General features: G+C 38.4%; 2 protein-coding genes across 5 annotated transcripts in view; one reads left to right on the forward strand and one right to left on the reverse strand.

Annotated features, from left to right (window-relative positions):
• The window catches only part of LOC131677702 (protoporphyrinogen oxidase), a 166,227-nt gene that overhangs the window by 127,537 nt on the left and 15,330 nt on the right, over positions 1 to 23,360 (reverse strand). The gene's annotated exons all lie outside the window — the stretch shown is intronic.
• Positions 1 to 23,360, forward strand: part of LOC131677701 (calcium-activated potassium channel slowpoke) — a 226,900-nt gene that overhangs the window by 28,180 nt on the left and 175,360 nt on the right. For all 4 annotated transcript variants that reach the window (XM_058957670.1, XM_058957671.1, XM_058957668.1 and 1 more), the window contains exons 3-5: positions 17,033 to 17,191; positions 17,275 to 17,386; positions 17,444 to 17,595. In XM_058957670.1, coding sequence (XP_058813653.1) covers positions 17,033 to 17,191; positions 17,275 to 17,386; positions 17,444 to 17,595 — 423 coding nt within the window. The remainder of the gene's footprint in view (positions 1 to 17,032; positions 17,192 to 17,274; positions 17,387 to 17,443; positions 17,596 to 23,360) is intronic.

A 23,360-nucleotide genomic window follows, 5' to 3' on the forward strand; every position in this document is an offset into this window, starting at 1 on the left:
TCGATAAATCGAATTTTGTATTTCATTTTTCTATCTACAACCACTAGAAATAATCACCGAACACTTCCAAGTTGTCTGGAAGGAACTTGATAACTTATCAGTGCAAAAATGTACATTTATGCGAACCTTCTGACTGCAATTTTTCTAACTTATGACCATCGGATAGATCTGAAACCTTTCGGAAAATGAAAAGCGAAATAAATAACTCCAAGCAACGGCGTAGCCAAAAGAAGGTTTTGGGGTTTAACACCATACAGCCCCCCCCCCCCACACCAAAAAAAAAATATTGGATTGGAGTTGAAAATTTATTGATGCAGACTGATTCAATTCAATATTACAATAACATTATCTGATCCGTAGATTGATATTCTGTTGTTGTAAACATCATGAGGGCTTTTGATAAATTGTCGGAATGGGGTCCTGATATGTAACTGATCTATTGATCTTGATTTCACAGTTGTCTAATAGCATCAATATCAAATTCCTGCCTGAAAACATTCCAATAGAAAATTCCAGAGTTCTGTAATCAATCATAATCCTCAGATTTATTTTCAAATTTTCAGCTTTTTTCCTACACAATATTACGAAAGCTTATTAAACAATTTTTCCTAATAAGTTTGTGAAAATTATAAACTATTTGAAATTTTTTAATAGTTTTATTTTTTATTCAACCGTGATTTTTTAATAAATAGTGACCATCGCTTCACAACGTAGTCTATTTTTCATGGCTTGCGGTGAGCACGATCTCTCGAATTGCTGAACTGAAAAGTATGGAATAGAAATTAATATTTAGTATTCTTTACAGACCCGCTGGTGCCCTAAGACGATTTCGCTAGATTTTTAAAGCACTGTGCACTAGGCTGCCCAGAAAAATGATGAATTTTTGAAAACTCAATCGGCCCACCCCTGAGTCGATTCCTAGTCCCACCAGGAGTACTTGTACCAAATTTGAAGCAAATCGGACAAGTCTAACTACCGGACCAACGTGCCTGAAGTTTATATTGGATTTTTCAACAATTTACATGAAGAAAACTCACTAGATCGTATTTTCGCCGCTAGGGGGCACTGTATACATTGTATTATCACTGTAAGTGAAAATAAGAAAGATATTTTAATTATCTACAACTTAGTCGAAGACTGCTAGTAAATCCGGCTATGTTAAAAGAAGTTATTAAACTTTTAACGAAGTGATGTCTGAGTCAGTTTTGCATGGGGCCTAGCAGTGCATGGTTGTGTATCAGTACTCGAGTCCCGCGAACTATATATTTTTGTGAAATGATGGTTAGATTTAGCGGAATAGTATGTTTACAAGAATTATAGTAAATAATACGAGTTATGTTTTGGTTAGAAAATTTTAGTTCCACCTGTGACCGCATAGAGGGCGCCACTACTAACTTTTCATAGAAGAGAGATAGAGTATCAAGATGTTTAGAAGAAATACTGAAAAATGCCTGTTCTATAACTTTGTAGAAGACACCAAATTTCTATCTCTCTCCGTTGAAAAGTTAGTGTTGGCGCCCTCTATGCGGTAACAGGTGGAACTAAAATTTTCTAATCAAAGCATGACTCGTATTATTTACTATAATTCTTCTGAACATACCATTGAGGTAAACCCAACGATTATTTCACAAAAATGTTTAGTTCGTGTGAATCGAGTACTGATACACAACCACGCACTATCAGGCCCCATGCAAAACTGACTCAGACATCACTTCATTAAAAGTTTAATAACTTCTTTTAACAAAGTCGGATTTACTTGCAGTCTTCGACTAAGTTGTAGACAATTCAATTATCCTTCTTATTTTCACTTACAGTGATAACACGATGCATACAGTGCCACCTAGCGGCGAAAATGTGTGCTGGTGGGTTTTCTCTATGTAAATTATTGAAAATTCCCATACAAACTTCAGGCCCGTTGGTGCGGTAGTTGGACTTGTCCGATTTGCTTCAAATTTGGTGCAAGTACTCCTGGTGGGACTAGGAATCGACGCAGAGGTGGGCCGATAGGGGTCATTTTTTCCTGTCACCCTACTGTGCACCCAGTGCATTAACGCAAGTGACGGAAGGTTATCGAAAAGTTTCGTGAAAATGAAAATTCCACTAATGATGATGATTTTCCCAAACGGTTCGTTTTCGTGTGGTTTTTATTTGTTCTTTTGCATTAGGATTAGCGATAATAATTCAAATCAAGAATACTACTGGGAAGTCACCTTTAGAAAAAGTCGATGTCGAAGTAAAATTTGAAACTATGCACGCATGTACTTCAGAGATAGCGTGATATCAGGAGCTGCGATTTCATTTCAACGCTTTTTTTGTGAAAAGGGCGATACTTACAAATGTAAACATAGATACATGCGAATGAGGGCTTTGAAACGCAACAAATTAACCTAAAAGTTTGGATTCTACGATACTGCTTTCTTAAACTACAGCAAAAAGTACAACAGGCGAAACTGTATTTTTGTTTGTTTATTTAAAGTTTCGCCCTCCACGCTCCATGCAAACAAACAGGGCGATACTTTTTTTGCTAGCAGTTTAGAGGCGAAACTGTTATTTTCGTATTTTTTAGGATTATCAAACTGATACCAGCTGTAAATAGTAACAATGATCTCTATTGAAAAAACCCGGACGAAATCGGTGGTGTAAAACGGTTGTTATTGTAAAAAAACGTAAGGGCGATACTTCAATGCTGATAGATGGGACCGAAAAAGTAAACAATCGCCAAAGGGGCGATACTATCATTTTGTCAATTTCAATAGCAAAAACAAATTTTAATTTAATAATTTCAAATACTTTATGAAGTTTTGGGTTTCGATCACTGAATCATGCAATCTAGAATGTAAAAAAATACAATAGTTCTTAAATAGGAAATAAAACCAAGTCTGGAAATATACACTGTTGATTTTCTTTGAATGGTATCACTGCTAGTATCGCCCTTTTCAAGAAAAAGCGTTGATTTCTTAGTTCTCAGTCGCGTTGGAAATTTGAGTAAAATATAAACTTCAAATCGATTCAAAAAAATTCGTTTTTTTTTGTTTCAGTACAATATATAACCCCTTTAGGAAAATTCAGTTTTCCCACCACAATATAGATATTTTATTAACAGAGCATTAACAATAATTCGTTGGTATGTCTATTTTATGGGCCATTTTTTCGCTTTCCCATTGATTTGGTTTGAGATTCCTAGCACTGATGTTGTACTGTGCTGATTTGAGCGATTCTCTGAGTCCTGCCACTATCCCATGTAGTATGTGTTATCAAAAACATCGCGAAGCATCAAGTTCTAAATGCTCTCAAACGATATAATATCCGAAGAGTGATAAGAGTTATAAGAAATGTCTCATCACACTGTTAGGTGGATTAAACACGTTTTTATGACAACAATGACTTCAATTGTTCTGTGTGAATTTGGTTATTTTCAGTGGTGTGTATGAAGTATGGCGAAGGGGATCAAATCTCCACGAATTTGAAGGGATCAAGTGAACCCATAGCATCTATTTCAGCAAACTTTAGTAAAAATATAGTTGAACAAAAGAATCAGCTCAATCATAACGTATTCATATAATTGACATTCTCCTGTAATTCTGTATGCAAAAGTAGAGTATGTAGTGGGTGATTTTATCAATTTTATAAAAGTTTGAAAATTTGAAAAATAAATCTTCTTCAGTTCTTCCGAGACTTTTTTTTAAATCGGTAAAAATTCGGTTACACAAAAGTCCAATTTCTTTTTTCTGTGTTAATGAAATTTATGTTTAGATAAAACTACGCAACTTTATAGTATATTCGATTAATGTATTCTGATCCGCCTTTGAGTTACAATAATGGAATCAAGTCTCCCCGGGGATCAAGTCTCCTCAGTCTCCCCTAATGTTCGCTCTTCTATAAAATATTTACGCAGTTATACATAAATGATCACAATGTTTAAGAAAAAAAACCTTAAACCCATCATGAACAAGCATCGTTGCCAGATTTATCTGGAATCTTCCAGATTTTTCTCGACAAACCAGACATTTGCACAAGCCAAACATTTTGCCAGATTTTTGGAATTTTGCCAGATTTTCCCAGACATTCTGAATTCTTAAATTGAATCAATTCGTTTCTCTGAACAATAAAGTAGTATGGGTCAATTCTTGGCATTTGTCGCTGAATGCCACGCGGTCACTAGGTTGGGGTTGTCCGAAGTAAGAAAAAAGTGATATCAACCTCCTAATGGACACTAGCCCTTTGAGATTTCATACACAGCTTTGGAATCGCAATCTGATGAGCTCTTAAAATCCTAAAAAAAAACACTTAAAATACATTGTAAAAGACTCATTCAGGTTCGTTTTTAGTTATAAATTTCTGAGCATTCAGAGATGCAAATAAGTCGATCCCTAACACTGAATCACCAAACACCGGAAAAGTTGTATCTTGCAATTACAGGGAGATAAACATAAAAAGTGGGTTTCGCTTTCGCAAATAAGGTTTAACCTGGCTGTTATTATTTTGATGTCACAGGCGAGACAACTGTCTTTCGGATTCAACAAGTATCTCAATGAACCTCCACCAAGACAAAAAACTTCTAGCATAGTAGTAATTTTATACTAAGATTTTTTTGCTTCGATTATAGAGATTTTAATCCTTGAGTCAATTGCTTATTTTTCGGGTTAGCACGATAAGTAATCGAGCCCAACTATGTTGGGTACAAAACGTAAGATACAGTTAACCAGACTTTCTTATCATGAGATAACGATAACGTTTCAAGATATTTTTTCGATGGCGCTAGATTTTAATTAAAAATACTTGGCAACGCTGTGGACAAGAGAGTTCGATTTTACGGAAAATCTAGCCAACTCTATTATTCCTCGTTCTTGGCCAAGAAACTCTTCATCTCCAAACAACGCAATGTAATTGAGGAGGTCAAATTAATAATATAATATGCTGATTTCATCTCTGTGATGCGATGCTTAATCTGTTTACGTCTTTACGTATGTTCAACTACAGGGGCCCCTTCATTCAATAGTGCCCAGGGGCCTGAATGGCCTTAAGACGTTTTTCGTACATTTTACTAAATCAGTATCTATCTTCGATCAGATAGCGCAGAATTTATTTCAGTACACGTTGGTAACTATTTCTACGACCCCAACATTGAAACATTAGAAGTGTTCTTCTTCAAACGTATAGGACAAGTAATCTTTCCAGACAATTTTACTATATTTTAGGAAGTTACACAGTTGAGGTTTGATTATTCTAAAAGTTGATGATGATGATGATGATGATATAGAAACCCATCAACAGTGCATGGAATACTCCGGTGGCTGAAGATGCTTTTAACAGCAAAGATAAAATTATGTTATCAACCGACATTCACATTAACGCTGTATGAAGGCCCAAAATGGAGCGGATCCATAAACAGACTCATTTATGCGCAATCGGAAGGGACAGAGAAACTCCTTCCAAAGAAAAGATTCAGCCAGTTGTATAACTTAATTTTTTAATACTTGTTAAGGCACTACCTTAATGTGTGTCAATCTTATTGCCACTTGTCAGATAAGAACGTTCACAGCAGCATCCCGAAGAATTATGCGATCAATGGTAGTATTCTTATTTTGTGACTAGAAGCTGGCGACCCACGATATCTAGTCCAAGTTGTAACTTGAATGATACCCTGATGCTCCCTCCCAATCCAAATGGCATATAGTTTTTATATAGTAAACATTCTGTATATAATGATTAAGATGAATATATTTTTTGATACATTGCTGAATGTAATATGTGTTAATTTAATGCACAACAATGATAACAATAAACTCAGATTACTATAAATCATGTGATGTACTTGATGAAATATAACAATTAATCTCTAATTAATAAACATAAGTTTTGTACCCTATCAAAGGATTTTTGCAGCAAGACGTTCGTATGCTTCACGTATGTCTATAAATAGGTTTGATTGTTCCAAAAGTTATGTAATTAATCATTTTTAGGAATGTCATTTCTACTTTAGATCCTATGATTGTGCTAATAAGGAACTTATAACAAAATATTTTAGGGACAACTTTTTTCTAAAGCCTACAGTAGAGTGATAAAAAAAAGTTTTTCCTTCGATAATGCCCCAATTGGATTTATAAGCAAAAACAATAATTTGAAGCGGTTTTTTATAAATAAAATTCTAATCGGAACCACTAGCACGAGTCACTTGGAAACATTTCGATTTTCACAGTTTCTCTGAATTAACTAGTTTTAATTTAGGTAAAATATATAAAAAAGTCATTTTTGTTCATTGTACCAAGTATTCTTCATTTTAACTTCTTTCATGCCTAGTCTGAAATAACTAGCACAATGGTCAAAAAATCCCAAAGAGGCCACGTTTCAACAAGTTTTAAATTTCCACAAAAAAGCTAAGCTGAAAAAATTCATTGTTTTGCATAAAACATAAATTTTACATCAATATCCATCCAATACATGCATCATAAATGTTCATATTAGAGGTCAAACTTCCTCAACGAAGGATTTTTAATACATACATGGATTTTTAATTTTCAACCAAATTTTTTTCAATGTTTTATTTTTACTGTTGGTAATTTATAAATATAATGTAGTGAAAAAACATAAAATTTCTCAATTTAAAGCTAAATAAAAGATTTTGGGCAATTTCTCCATATAGGAAATGCACTTATGAATATTTTGGTTATTCAATATGGCCGCCATATACCTAAACATTTCATATGGAGAAATTCTCCATGTTTGTTTTATATGACTTTAAATTGATTAATGAAGTTTTTTTTCGTAAATTTTGGTTTTTAAATTGTAAATAGCGAAAATATAACGTTGACAGAAATTTGGCTACTAGTTACCTCTTATATGAACACTAGAGTGACAGGAAAAAAATTACCCCTATCGGCCCATGCCTCAGTCGTTTCCTAGTCCCACCAGGAGTACTTGCTCCAAATTTGAAGCAAATCGGACAAGTCTAGCTACCGGACCAACGTGCCTGAAGTTTGTATGGGATTTTTCAACAATTTACATGGAGAAAACCCACTAACTCGCATTTTCGGCGCTAGGTGGCACTGTATGCATCGTATTATCACTATAAGTAAAAATAAGAAAGATAATTTAATTGCCTACAACTTTGTCGAAGACTACTAGTGAATCCGACTTTGTTAAAGAAAGTTATAAAACTTTTAACGAAGTTATGTCTGAGTTAGTTTTGCATGGGGCGTAGCAGCGCAAGGTTGTGTATCAGTACTTGATTCGCACGAACTGAACATTTTTTGTGAAATAATGGTTAGGTTTAGGTCAATAGTATGTTCAAAATATTTATAGTAAGTAATACGAGTCATGTTTTGGTTAGAAAATTTTAGTTCCACATTTTACCGCATAGAGCGCGCCAACACTAACTTTTCACCGGAAAGAGATAGAGATTAGGTGTCTTCTACAAAGTTGTAGAACAAGCATTTCCAAATAATTCTTCCGAACATCTCGATATTCTATCTCACTTCTATAAAAAGTTAGTGTTGGCGCCCTCTATACGGTCACAGGTGGAACTAAAGGTTTCTAACCAAAATATAGCTCGCATTATTTACTACACTTCTTCTGAACATACTATTCAGCTAAATGTAACCATTATCTCACAACAATGTATAGTTTGTGGGAATCGAATACCGATACACAACCATGCACTGCTAGGCCCCATGCAAAACTGACTCAGACATTAAAAGTTTTATAACTTTCTTTAACAAAGCCGGATTCACTATCAGTCTTCGACAAAGTGGTAGACAATTAAATTTTCATTCTTATTTTCACTTACAGTGATAGTACGATGCACACCGTGCCACCTAGCGGCGAAAATGCGAGTTAGTGGGTTTTCTCCATGTAAATTGTCGAAAAATCCCATACAAACTTCAGATACGTTGGTCCGGTAGCTAGACTTATTCGATTTGCTTCAAATTTGGAGCAAGTACTCCCAGTGGGACTAGGAATCAACTCAGGGGTGGGCCGATAGAGTTTTCAAATATTCGTCATTTTTCTGGGCACTCTAACGAAACCCTTATGATGCATATCGATGGAAGTTTTAAGTTCAGAATTCATTTTGATAAGAATGCAAAAATTGTTAAAACATGGCCCGTTATGGGACTTTTTGACCACTGTGCAAATTAATACAAACTAAGTTATTTTTGCCTTCATTTTCAAAATTTTGGAGGCATCATCGCACGACTTTTTTTGACCAGTTCCAGTTTGACTACGAAACTGAACACAAAAAACTGGATTGATCAAAACAAGTGTTTCACTCGCATTGCAGGAAGCTGTTGAATTTGTACCTAGCTAAGTTTATTACAAATCTTTTAGCCTCTGCTCACAACAGTCTAACTAGATGAAAAGGTAGTCGGAACCAGTGAAACATGATATGCTTTATCAATGATCGTCGAATATTGATTTTTTCGCGGTTAGCTAAAACTCCTACTGGCAGTGCTACTCCATCGAAAATTTATCGAACAAAATGCAACAATTATAGTTAAACGGATAATAATAACTTTCAGTACTCAAATGAAATGGAATAGTACCATAGACGGCGCCGGTGGTTGAGTGGTAAGCGTGACCGCCACTTATGCCCGTTGGTCTGGGTTCACTCCCAGCCGAGGTCGTTGAGATTTTTCTGAGGTGAAAAAAAATTGTGATCACGTCTTCCTACGGAAGGGAAGTAAAGACGTTGGTCCCCAGTCCATGAATTGATGGATCGATATCTAGTCCAGATAGTGGAGTCAGCTCTCTGGCGTCGGTCATGAAGAAGTATAATCCAACTTCTATACTTACTAAAAATTATCTCGTCCTGTCATACTTGTGAAGTGCGCAGTAGTATATATGGCCTCTAGCAAAAGAAAGTATCGGACTAACGTTCCTTCGATTTCCTTCCGCGATCTACGTTCGCTTTAGGATTACCAGGAGTTGCACATTAAAAGATGATTCGCTACTCCCAAGCATAATGATCTACTGATTCCCTGTGCAACTTCAGCTAGTCCAGATCGATAACGGAGTGGCAGCCAGGGGTGGTCGCACAAGCTCAAGCTCGAATGAAAAGAAATAGTAGTTATTAGACTTACTAGTTATTGCGAGTAAATTTGGGAAAACCAAAGTTATAGCTGTTTATAGACATTGTTGTTCATAAAAGTACGGGCATGAAGGCGTTAAATACACAATAACTAACATCATCTTGATTTCAGCAAAGTGTGATATAACAGATACTTAGACTAGAAATCTGCGATAATTCTCATCACTTTTCAAAAAGTAATCAATATTCTCTCGTTTACGGTACCCCCCATTTCACCGTGTACTGAACCTGCTCTCTACTACCTCCCGTAAGCGTGTGGCCCGCTTTCATCGATATCGATCGCTTTGACTACTTCTGCAGCCATCTCTGCCATACATCTCGCATAAAGTTACGTGTCATAAATGAAAGCTAAAAGCTAATAAAAGCATCCGGAGATTACACAAACATTGCTTCTCATACACAAAGCAACGAATTTCCTCACGAACCTCGCTCTTCATATTTGTAAACAAATCCATCGGAAGATATTTCATCCGACGACGTACGGTGGCAACGCACTAGCTGGATGGAATCGGCGATAGATGAGTGCTTACTGACTGATGGTCCATCGAGTAGGGCTAATAATAGTTTCATTTAGAATTGGCATGTGAACTAACAAACGACCACGCGTTCGCTTCAAAATAGATGTACGATGATTCATGCGCCTCCCTTATTGGCTTGATTGGCAACAGACGTGGTTCTATGCCCGATGCAAGTGGCATAGAACCCTTCAGAAGGGTTCTAACGATTATTGCCTATGATAATTGGAATTAAATATTTTGCCCTGCAACAATTGTGCCGTTAGGTTAAAAATACACCGAGTAGCAAAAGTAAACAAAACCCAACCGGACTACGACTGTTCTCCACTGTAGCCGTTATACAACCACTGTGGTTAATGATGATTGTAAAAAACAATCAAGTGGTAACAGATGTTTATAGCTAGGCGCTTCGTTGTCCAAACAATCCCAACTCTTACCCCAGGAGGTGAAATGGGGAAGCCAATATATTTACGATTGTTTGGGAACCCGGGATTACGTTTATGGATGTATGCTTTGTGCATCAAAGATAGAGAGATACAGAGGTTGTCAGCATGATTATAAAATTCAGCTTGTCAGGAAGCTGTTTACAAATGATCACCGTTTTAATCGTTTAATGGTAAACTGAATCCGAAACGATTGAGTGGCAGAGCTGTGTTTACTAACAATGGAAGTTTGATGGTCATTCGTTGGCAAGAAAGAATTTGGAAGAATATGCCGATAAACATATCAAAGAAAGCTAGTTGTCAGGTAGATTATAAATTAACTTTATTTGATATTGTCCATTTAAGAAGGGGTCAGAACATTTTAGTTACCTACAGAAGAACAAACATTTAAGAGATTCTCTGAAAAGTAAGTGTTAACTTCTATTCTTGCACGTGGGATCTTTATTTTTGCTCTACACGAGTGTCGTCTAGAAAAATATCTTCGTCTTTGATCAATTGATTTTATTTGTTCACCAATCGAAAGAAAGTTGCTCTTATAAAATGGTGTACTCGTGGGAAACTACATCAATTTTTAGGGGAAAGTGGTCGGTTTTCGGTACACCCACGTAACTTTGACAGACGTCATTCGGACAAATATTATTTGTACACTATATTAATACGTTCTTTTTGTGCCGAATGCTGAAGCAAACAGACTCGTATGTTCTGTTCTACAACCAAAATATTGTTTGAACAAGTGCAAATCTACTCAAAACTTTTTTTATCATTTGCTTAGAATTATAGAAAGAAGCATATCGATCGGAAATACACATAGAATATTTACGAAATAAATTAATTTTATTTTGTGATTTAAAATTTAAAGTTCACCGTTTGCCAATTTTTTTTTTTAAGTTTTCAAAAAGGTTACTAAAATCGGTTGTCGGCACCCCATTTTTGTACCAAATGCTGAATTCTATAACCTAATCAACATGGGTATTTTTGGAACGGGTTTTACGAGTAGATCCACTTGAACAGAGATAAATTTTTGATTTTTTTTACCATTTTTTGTTAACCATTTTTTGTTAACGACCTATTGAGTCAATTCGGTTCCGACAGCATGAAGTAACAAGTTGTTCGGGCATGCCGTAGATTCAGGTGATTCGCATTTCTAATGCCAAAAGATCTTGACTCCTACGGTAGCAGAGAAAAAGTTAAATCGCCGGTAAGCTCTAAGCTTGCATATATGATCCTTCCACGCTTTTCTAAACTTTCTCCCTTCAACTCCTTGCTCTCCCTTGAGTGCTATGGCTCTTAATATTGAAAAAAATACTTCACCTTCCAGTCCCTTGCTAATTAAATGCCGTAACTGTTGACAAATCAATTTTTGACACCATTCTGAAAACCAAGGTGACGACTTCCGGTTTAGCGTTTTTGACAATTTACATAAAGCCAGCCCACCTGGTCGTGTTCTCGCCGCTGGGTAGCACTGTATACACCAAGTTATCACGACCAGGATAAACAACTTTGTCGAAGACTGCACAGCGATCCGACTTGTATAGGAAAATACTTATTGTATTTTTAACGAAGTGGTGTCTGAGTTTGTTTCGAACTGCACCTTGCCTCGCATGGTGGTGTAATCTATGTTATTCAATCATCCAGCAAAATACTAGCCGACCCATAGCATGTGTGGAGTTAAGCGCCAATACCCGTAGGAAAACTGTACGCCAAGATGTGTTTGTCCGGATGAAACTCTCTTTAGGGCGAGTGACCGAACCCAAGTAGCAATTGTAACTTGTTGAAAGTTTTAAATGTTACACAACTGCTACACAATATTTTTTATTGTTGGATATATTTGAAAAGAATTTCCACGGGTTTTTAAACTGATTGTGCAACTATGTAACTATAGAGCTGGCCAATAATGTTAAATATGCAAACATCAATAACTGTTGTGAAACTAATCAGAAACTTTGCTAACTTGCACAAACAGTCTAACAAGTTGCAAATGCCTCTTTGTTTGCCATTCCACCCTAAAACAGAGCTGTCCAACTACCGAGTGCTCGACAAATGGCACAGCTATTGTTTCCATTATTCTGCAGCAATTAGGAACATGTTGCACAACATACAAACAAAGTGCGCTTTTTCCATAACATAGTTGTTACCAAGAGAGTTACAAATACTATACAGTAACAAAGCGTGCTACTTGGGAAGAATGTCAACCAAAAAAAATGGTCAGGATCGGACCAGATAAGCTCACCAAAAGTTAGCCTCCAGATGATGGGTAAACGAATCTATTATTAACCAGCAGCAATCACTCTCAAAGAATTCGCGGTGAGAAACTTACCATACCTAAACTTCCCATCACTGTCAATGCAGCCTCTCGCCACCAGGTAGCGTAATCATGCTGAGAGCGAAGCTTTCACTACACATTCAAATTCCGTCACGCGGAAGACAGAAAAGCGAAACGAAAACTAAACAGAAAGAAGTTGCGTACCGTAAAACGTGGGAACATTGATCACTTTTTCGTGTATCGCATATAACTATCTTCAATTCATGTAAATGTAACTATTTGCATTTTTTAAACAAGTACTGGTGCTCACAGATTGAAAACGTCTAAATTGTTGGGTAAATTATTTCGTTTTGCTCCGTTGTCCTACTGGAGCTGTAGAGTTAACTTCTCGGAAGGGCTCCCCATCAGAATCACATACGAGACGGGAAATGTCACCCATTAAAACACTGCTAAAGGCCAATTGTAGCGGGCCGTGATTCTGAATGTGATATTAATTGTACGGTTCAAATATGTGCGGGCACAGAGACTTCGCGAGTGCTCGAGCGTTTATATGTTAACGTGTTCGAACGCGCGTACGTTTGTATGTCGCGTGTACTAATGTGTATGTAACATCGCGTGTATAAATCCTTTCTATAACCGTGTGCCTTTCGCATGTGTTCTGCAATGATCGCGCGCGGGCCGTAAATCTAATACTTGATTTTTGGTTGCGCGGTTCATTTTGATGATATTTTTTTCAAAATAAATATATTAATAACCACTTAGCGGGCGTTGAAAATTACCAAAATTAAGCAAATATGTCGAATTAGTGACAAGTTATGGCGTATATTTGAATGCTGAATTGAATGCCGAATTCAGATTTTGTATATAAGGTCTCATTTCTATATTAGGTACCTTAGCGTGAGGAAAAATGCAAAAGAGTGAGGTGAGAGTTGAAAAACTGATCTTTAAGGTTTATATCATACAATTCTGAAATTGTCAATTTTGAAGGCTGATTCTGAAAACAGCGAATCCAATTTGTTATAGACGAGTGTTACCTATCATCTTCGCGAGCCCACCTTCAGTCTGATCATCTCTTGTAGATGACAGTCCATTGAACTGAATTGAATGAATCGATCACTATGCCTAAGATCAAATGAGTCTTCGTCCGGCTGAACCAATATGTCTCCCCCCATTCGAAAGTAGAAACATATATATCAGCTGTCCGACAAAACACTCGATCTAATGATTATGAGTCATGAGATTCAGAGATCAAAGAACCAGCACTCGCTCGGATCTCACACTCTTATCCACCACCCAAGAGTACGTGGCCTTAGGCTCGTCACCGAAGCCCGAGGGTTAAAAAATACTATTGATGCAAACTTGCTATAAAATGTGCTTTCGCTTGGTGAGATGGCATTACTTTTGGGTTCACTATCAAGGATCGGTATAGTTTAGTTTCGCAACTTTTTGAAAACAAATGTAAACTGAAACAACTAATTATATCTCATCACCTAACAAAACCTCCAACTATTCACATCCTTTCAGTAGGCATAAATTCAGTTGAGTGCGCCCGTGCTTTAGAAATACCTTAAGAAGCATATTATCAGCTGCCTTAGTGATGAAAGCGCATCATGTATAACCGAAATATAAAACGTGTGTACCAATAGGCTCATTACCTTACGTACAAATCGCCAAATATATTTTGACATCAGAATTCCACCCGTCTCGTCAACCCAACGCACACACAGGCATAAAAATAAATTAATTGATAGGTTATTTTAACGCCATTGTAGACATTTAACAAGTTATTATAGACATTGAAACGGGTATCGACAACTCCAACCTTCCAATTCCAAAAAAAAATAATGACGCCAGAACCGTAGTAGCTATGCCTATTATAGTAAACATACCAAAAAAGCAAAATATAGGGGAATCTAAAATAATAAAACAATTGAGGGAAGCTTTTTACGTCAAGGCTGATTAGAGTAATAAATTAGTGATCCTGGATATGGAGCTATGCGATGCTGACATGATACAACAAAGCTACCTCTGGCCCATATAGGGAGCAGAGACTGACTGACTGACCCTCTCCCAGATAAAGCGTGTGGATAAGCTTATGAACAGCGGAATTCAATCTTGGGGAGAAATCGCATCCGTCTTAAGGTTGCAATCATCGTCTTACCCAAAATAAAAAGGCTCCCTAAATGCATAAACCTGGTAACGAAATTTAAGAAATCAAATTTGCTGCAGGTCCCCACCTTAAAATTGGCAAAATGGCTCCCGAATGAATTTAAAAATATGCCCAAAAATCCCTTAGTCTTACAATCACTACTACACAGCTCGCACTTCAACTTCAGAACTCAAGTGAAATGATGATGAAATAATGGTCTCTTTCGATGTAACCACCTTATTTTCAGGTGTCCCACTAAAAGATGCACACACTTACACAAAATGGCAGTAATCTGTGGAAGAGTGGAGTTAGGTCCCATTTAAAATTAACTCAACTTTGCAAGGAAATTTTTTTCACATTCTAGGGGGCTTTCTACAAACAAAATAAGGGTACCGCAGTCGGTAATACAGTCTCCATTTATCTGTGAACTTTTCACGGCTAATTTAGCAGAATGTTTAAAGGAGAAAGGTGTGGTACGTAAGGCTGATTGAGACACGTTCATGATATTTTATACACTATCAAACGAAAAGAGTTGCTGAAAATTGTGGAAGCCAATTGAAGCACCCAAAAAATATTAAATTTACACACGCAGAAGAGAAAGATAACAAGTCTATTTTACCCCACATTATTCCAAGGATCCCATTAGATCCCCCTGTGATTTATATATGTATCAATAGGGTATTTCTTGCTGACTAACAAAAAAATAAATTTAGCTGCTAATACCTGCTACTCTACAAACCATAGCCCCTTAAAGTTAGCCCAAAAATACCAAAAAAAAGGGGTGCTCGTTCTCGTGTACGCACCCGGTTTGCGTACACGGACGTTTGCATTAGAGTTTGTACACCGTTCGCTTGGGTTCGATGTTCGAGGCGAACCTGTACATCGGTACGAAGCATGCTTGAGGTTGTACACGTGCACGAAATTTTGTGTACAGGTACAAAATTGTCGATGTTCATGGGAAGACTGACTACATTTTCATTATTAAAATCAGTGGAAAAATGCTGGAATTATTCAATTTTCCCCAATTTAGGAATTCTTTTTCTTCACTTTTAGCCTTAGGTGTGAGATTCGAAAGTCAAAGTGTAAAAATAGCAACTTGTTATCTTTCTCTTCTTCGTGTGTAAATTTAATATTTTTTGGGTGCTTCAATTGGCTTCCACAATTGAAGCACCCAAAAAAATTGTTCCCCGGGGAACTTAAACAAGCGATTTATGTGCCACCTCCGAAGAGGACCGTTTGTCACGTTGTATTTGCCCGGCAAGAGTCTAAACCTCAGGGCGGATTCTCGTAATGAACCCAAAAATATTAATCAACGATTTGGCAGACCTGGAAAACCATCCAGTGACTTCGACTCGGACCGAATAGCGTTAAAAAGAAAGAATCCCGTCTTTCAGCCAGTCAAGAAATACCACCAGTCACGTGTCTCATCACAGGTACAATTCCAAAATTCAAACTGTCCTTTTACGCCTCAGGAGTCGAAGCGGAGGGAGTACGTGTGCGGTTTTAGTTCTAGCAACATTTATCGTCCAAGAGCTACCAACTCAAAAGCTTCGTGTGCTATAACATATTTGGCCTATACATAGCTATGTGATCATGCGCATGTCAAAAGGTTTCTACTCACTCGTTGATTACTATTGTTTGTTGGAGCGTTTCTAGGCTGTCGGTACTACAGATGCTATGACGTAATAAACGGTAGGTTGACGATATTCGCCGCGTGGTGAGTTTTTACAATTTTACGCAATGGCGGCGGCACGAGAAAAACAGCGGCCGGCCTGCGCTATAGTCAATAAGGGACCGTTCATAAATTACGTAACGCAAGTACTGCCCAAAATTGACTCCCCCTCCCCCATGTAACAAATTGTCACAAATTTCTTTATCCCCCCTCCCCTATTAGATAACCAATTCCTAGAAAAAAAATTTTCTTCGGTGAAAACATGTTAAGTAACGATCTAGCTTACTCCCCCTCCCCCTATGTCACAATATGTAACAACTCCCTCCCCCCCTAAAAGCGTTACGTAATTTATGAATGGTCCCTAAGAGCTGATATTTTTCGGTAAATTTTAGCCGGTGAAAGTTAAGGAATGTTGACTAGTTCAGTAATTCGAATATTCAATTCGCCGAATTAACAGTAAAAACAGCATGATTTTTAATGTTATACAGAAAAGATTCACACACACACACTCACACGGACATTACCTACCCCTAGTTCTTCTTACAGAAAAGCTTAATATAAAGGCTGAAAAAGGCCAACATAGTTATTTTTATGTGCCGAAGGTTCCAGAAAATTATTTTTGTTATAAATTTAGATAAAGATTATGAGGGTGTACAACAGTTTTTATAAATTGTATTGTGTTGCATTTGATGAGACCTACAACCCGTACAATGTTGCTTGAAAAGTTTAAAACCGTGTTATTTAAAAAGCGAATTTAAATAATAATTTATATTTAAGATAATTTACATACTTTCAAAATATTGTTGCCAGCTAGAATACCCAATCGAATGCAAAATCCTTACATGCAATGCTTCGAATAACCTACGACACTGAACTAATGTGTTCCATTTCTTTCTCTCCCTTAGGTTGTACTCGTATTCATCCTCAGCATCGCATCGCTCATCATCTACTTCATCGACGCATCGAACGAAAAAGTCGAACAATGTGAAAAGTTCAGCAACAACATCACGCAGCAAATTGACCTAGCGTTCAACATATTTTTTATGGTTTACTTTTTTATACGAGTAAGTATCTGGTCAAAAAACAAAATTCTAATCAAGATCACAACAATCTTACGTTTCGCCTTAATAATTCTGTTTCGTTACAGTTTATAGCGGCGTCCGATAAGCTTTGGTTTATGCTAGAGATGTACAGTTTTGTAGACTATTTCACGATACCCCCGTCCTTTGTGTCAATATATTTAGATCGGACATGGATCGGTAAGTTAGCCAAAATCCTATAATTTTTTCAAACGCTAATCCTTCCCTCCTTTTTAGGTCTTCGTTTCCTACGAGCGCTTCGTCTTATGACTGTTCCGGATATATTACAATATTTGAATATACTTAAAACATCTAGTTCAATACGTTTGGCACAATTAGTATCAATTTTTATATCAGTGTGGTTAACAGCTGCTGGAATTATTCATTTGGTGAGTATCGAAGCCGGTGTAGACAATTTTGGCCCTGGCGAACAGCTTTTCCGAACAGATGAGAACAAAGTCCAAGTTAGCTAGCTAGAATCAGGCCCGCCCTATATTGATATTTAGAGAAAAAAATGTTTTGTCAAAACTAAACAAAAAATAGCAAACCAAAAACAAGGAAAAACTTCCAACGCTGAAATGCCAATCACTAAGACGGCCTAGTGCCCCGTTCGCTATGCCGTAAAATTATGCCAAACGCCTTGAAAGCTGTCTTTAAGCATATACCAGCCAGTGTTTGGTTGGTAGAATATCATGTAATACCGACGGTGTACTGCGTAAGTACCGGTACCGGCTCGTTGAACAATTATGCTAAATTTTGGCATAAATCCATTTCTTCGAGAACTGTGCCCTCGCTCGCTTTTCCGGCAGCTCGGCGCAGTTCTCCGAAGACCTCGACATTTCACAAGCCCAGTACGATTGTGCTGAACTTTAGCATAATTTCGATGGCTCCCCCTCACGTTCCCAATCAATATCCGATGGCGGTGAGTATCGTTCCATAAAAGTACTATTTCTAGCTACCGGTAGCCGCCTTTCTGCTATAAAATCGTAATTTATGGCGAAATGATAATCACATGGCAGCTCAGCTTTTTTACAAGGCCCATTAGTTGGAAAAGACTTATTTTCTTTCGTTCGAAATCAGAATCAACCCTCCGAAGCCTTAATTTCGTATCCCAGCATCCCCCCTACACTATGCAGTTGATAAAACCATAAAATCGGATATTATAGCTAGTGCCGTTTTTGATTTGCAAACATTAAGGCCTATTATAGAGTAAGGAATGAATCGTAAGCAACTCGGATTGCGCAGCATTTTCTTTTCGAAAACCATCAGCCGAACTAACCGTATGGAACCAAAAACCAAAGTCGAACCGGCCCGATCTAAATCGGTCGGTTATTCGGAATCTGCACAACGTACTTTTTGCAAAAATGCATTTTTGGCTGCATCCGAAGGGGCTGAGCACTATCTAGCTATTTCATTCATTGTATTACAAATCACTTTATTCACGTACATTTTATTCTTGCTAAAGCACTTTTTCATTTGCAGCATGAACATTTTGTACTATTAATTCTTATTAGATTTTGTGTTTCTATTTCATGGATTTTTGTTACAATTACTATAATTATTACTTCTATTATTCTCTATTGAAATAAACTTACTGTGGTATTCGTTGTTTATTGAAATGAATAAAAGTACACTAACGTATGAATTATTGATAATAGCACCACCGAATAGTGGAACCAATCGACGCAGATGCTGAACTAAACTGGGATATAAAACAATTCTCTACAAAATATATTTAGGAATCAGTTCAATTATAAGACAAGCCTCTAAAGCCTGTAAAGGCACCTCTAAGGAAACAGTTTTGTGTTTCTCATTCCGTTTTCGCTTGATCCCGAAACAGATGTAGGTTTTGCTTGTGAGGAAACTGTCCTGTCAAAACATTCGGAAATCGATTTGAAATGCTAAATGGATTCTGTATAAATTCCGGCTTAAATAAAACCAGAGCCAGAATCGGTTATTGCATTTGTATTGCAATGGAATCCATACAAAAGAATAGGTTTGATAGGGTGAGTCCGGTTTGTACCCCAATTGCAGTCAAAATGTATGAACTGACAGTGGTTTGGGAGGTAGGGGTCAAACAAAACAGCATGAGTCACGCTTCAATCCTAACCGCTGTCGGTTCATACATTTTGACAGAAGTTGAGGTTAGAATCTGACTCAATTTCCCATAAAATGAAAACCACATAAACAAAAATACGTTTATGCTCGTCTATGTCGTCTTTATTTTTCACTTTCACGTTGAATTCATTGATATCGTAAAATATTTAAGTAGGCGGTCGCATAGTATGTCTAGATGTTTCCTCCACTTTATAGCATATCCTGCAGGCTCTGTCTTGAACCTTTCCTAACTTGACCAGATATAGTCAGAACGAGCAATGGTCTGTTAAAGAGTCAGTGATTGCCTTTAGGTCTACGAAGGCAAGATGTAGTCTAGTCTTCCATTTTATGAATAGAATAAACACTATTGATTGAGACCGGGGTGGTGGGACATCGAAGTATTTACCGTTCATCCCGTGTTCCCAGACATCAAGCTTTCCTTAAAGTCCACCATCAAAACACGTCAAAACACGAGAAGCTGTTTCCCTGTTAGCCAGCACGTCAGCCTACTCGTTTCTTTCTATAGCCATCTGCCCTGGCATCCATACCAGTGAGTTTTCGAGTGGTTGCAAGATCCGTCAGAATTTACAGACATCCACAGACGAGGTTGAACTCGAAGTTACAAGAACCCAGAGCTTTTAACCCGGACTATTTGACAAAAATGCCAACTCTTTGCTCCTTTGGTCGATTCTAAACAGATACTTTCTAGCACAAGTTTCAATTATCTAAACCTTCGCTTAAAGGACTGTGTGTGCCCTGTATTCTTTTAGAGGAGCATTAAAAAACTTCCAAGAAAGCCGGGGAAAAATGTACAAAAACCCAAATGGGATTTGGGCTGCCATCACCCGACCCGCTAAAAACCCCTGTCTTGCCCAGAACCTGATTCTTCCCCGGCACTACCTTACGGCATTACTTCGGGGAGGGGTTTTTATGTGCATAGCACCCACTCTAATTCAACTAGTTAGTAGTTGGTTCCTTCAGCAGGGTTACAGCCCCACTCTTCGACACACCACCAGTTCTTAACCATCCATACAGACTGGCAATTTCTGCTTGGCAGTCGGAAAGCTGGCTATGAGTCGAGAATTAGTGCTCCTCCCCTACGAAGACAATCTGGGCGGCAAACTTCAGATTGTCTAATTCACCGAGCCCTTGGACTCCTTTATGCCATTCAGCACCACGACTCGGCTCCCTAGTGCCAGTCAGCACCGCAACCCCCTTCTCGTACCATCCAGCGCCATTTATTCGTTGAGTTCCCGACTTGTTCGCGAACGGTGGACCTAGCCTGCTCCGACGGAGAATTCCCCGGCGAGAGCAGTTCTCCCGAAACCGAGCCAACCAGCCAGGTGGCGAGATCAGTTCGACGATACCGGTGGAGCGGGGCGTCCGGTTCGCTAGTGCCCTCATGACCCGCGACTGGTGGTGTCTGGTCGCGGTCTACTCAGTCTAGTCCCCGCGCGGTGAATCAAGCTTACGCCAACGGAGAGTTCCCCGGCGAAGGAAGTTCTCTCGATACCGATTCTTCTTTGGTTTTAGTACCACAATTTCTTGAGCCCTTTGCCTCCTTCTCGTTCCATTTCGCTCAACTTCCCCGATGAGCCATTCAGCTCCCGCCCTTACTTGTTTGCGAACTACTCGGTCAAGTCCCCGACGATGGATCTAGCCTACTCCAACGGAGAATTCCTCGGTGAGAGAGGTAGATTTCTCCGGATACCGATGTTCATTTCCGTGAGCCATTTATCTCCCCGCTTCGTCCCGATCTACTAGATCTAGTCCCTGGCGGTGGATCTAGCCTACTCAACGGGCCAGCCAGTAGGTGCTGAGGTCCGTCCAGCGATTCCAGGTGGAGCGTAGCTTCCGGTTCACTTGCGCACCAGTAACCCGTTGCTAGCTATTCGACGCGGTCTACTCGGTCTAATCCCTACTTACGAGGTACCCTAGGGTGTTGAGGTCGCTCCAGCGATTCTGGTGAAGCTGGTCGTCCGGTTCACTGGCGCCCCGACGACCCAAACCCAGTGCTACGTCGCGTACTACTTAAATGATTCCTGGCGGTGGACCTAGTCTACACCGTCGGAGAGTTCCCCGGCGGTGGAATTTCTCTCGAAGCCCGACTTGTGGCTTCTTGTTAGTCCCTTCGCCACTTCCTCTGCAGCTCGTAGAGTATACTCGTAACCACTCTGTTGGCAGCGTCCCAGGTATGCTCTTCGTGGCACATCTTTTCAGTACCCTGTAGAATCTATAGTGAGGACTATAAACCCATGTTCCCACACCAAAGTCTTTTTTTCGAGCAATCATTTGAGGGTGACTTCTCGAGCCAGATGGTCTCCTTTCAATCACTACCCTAGTAACAATTGAGGTTTTACGGTGGTTTTATACCCACTAATAAAACTTAGATTGCACTTATGGTGTGCTATAAAACTTCAATTGTTACTTGGGTAAGTTCGTTCAGGTATGAAAACCTGGAATGGTAGATCAAAGGCTTGCGCGATCGGCATTTTTGTTTTTTTCCTATTGGGAAATTTCCCATTACCACTGCGACAACTATTCAGGTTATCTTATGTGGCTGCACCTGTTTGTTCTACATGATGCAAATCACACGAATTCAATACAGTTGGAAGCGAGTTGTTTGTTTGTCCACAGTTGTTTGTTTGAAACCACATGTGGGCACTACATTAATATTGTAGCTTAGGATCCGTTTGTGACAGTTATCCCGAGCAAATACTCACATATTTAAACTCCATACAAGCCCTTGAAAAGACTATAGACATGGTCCGTTCCAAAATTCACAACTATCAAGACCCATAAAATGGTATCAATAAGCCATAAATACACCAACATACGGAACCAAGTCTCGCCTCTCCCATATCATCAGTGTAAGGATGGTGTCTGGTGTAGTGGCGACTTCTTTTTTGCCATTAATTGTAAACATTGCACCTCTAGAATAGTCTCCCACAATCTCGGTGGCCACTCTGAACTTCTTTTGTTATTTGCTATAATACACGCAGATTGCAATCTGTTAGAAGCATTTTTCGAAAAACTGACAGCGATAAAAATACAGTGTAAACAATATACTCTAAAATTCCTTCTAACTTCTATCCAAATTGTCAAGAGAAAATACCCAATAGGTTATTTTCTGCAGCGTTTTTTCGTGATGCAATTTGATGTGGGACACCCTTTAATAGCATTTTTCTCGAAACCGTGATTTTCAAATTGGTGAACACGATAACTCAAAAACTAATCAACGGACTGATTTGATTTTTTTATGAGAATGCAGTTTTCATGAAGCCATTTTCCGAAACTCGAGCTTCTTTCAATTTTTTTTAGTTCATCGAGTAACTACAAGTCTAAGCTTTACGAATCTTATTGAATTACATGTTTCAGACAATTTTATCAAGAGTTATGTTCGCCGCTGCGCTTCTTGACGTGGAAATGGTTGGACGTCTACTATTGGAACACTCGTATGTGTGGCTCTACGTGACTTTTTTCGTGCACAATGAATGTCTAAATAAATTTCAACATTACACGAAAAATCCATTATTTCCTTGCCTTCAGTAGGACTAATTGGCATACTATCAGTGAACATGTCTACGTGCTACAGTTCCGAGAAAAGGTCCAGAGTTTTACTGTTGGGGCCGATTTTTTGATATGATAACTGCAGAGTGAAACCAGAGCGTATTATTTTGTTTCATTTTCCTTGTAAATGGAATAGCAGTATTTTTAAGAGATTAATGTTAAAATTCTCGCTATTACACTTGATACACTTCGTGGATTCATTCTTGCTCCTAACGGTAATAGAAATGTCGTCAGCGTAGCCCAATTTCTCGAATCCCAGACCTTGTTGAGAAAACCGTTCACTACCAGGTACCACATAAGCAGTGACAGCACTCCTCCTTGCGGGTATCTTCTAGTGGTTATGGTCTCGCCTCTCAACGACGTGGTCACAGGTCGGCAACACAACATTTAAGTAATCTATTCGATACCGAACCGAATCTTTGATTCAGCCGCGTGCCGAATCGATTGAAAGGCTGTATTTTCGAAGGCTTTCTCAATGTTGTTGAAG

This window comes from Topomyia yanbarensis, chromosome 1 (assembly GCF_030247195.1).
Source record: "Topomyia yanbarensis strain Yona2022 chromosome 1, ASM3024719v1, whole genome shotgun sequence".
Taxonomy (NCBI): domain Eukaryota; kingdom Metazoa; phylum Arthropoda; class Insecta; order Diptera; family Culicidae; genus Topomyia; species Topomyia yanbarensis.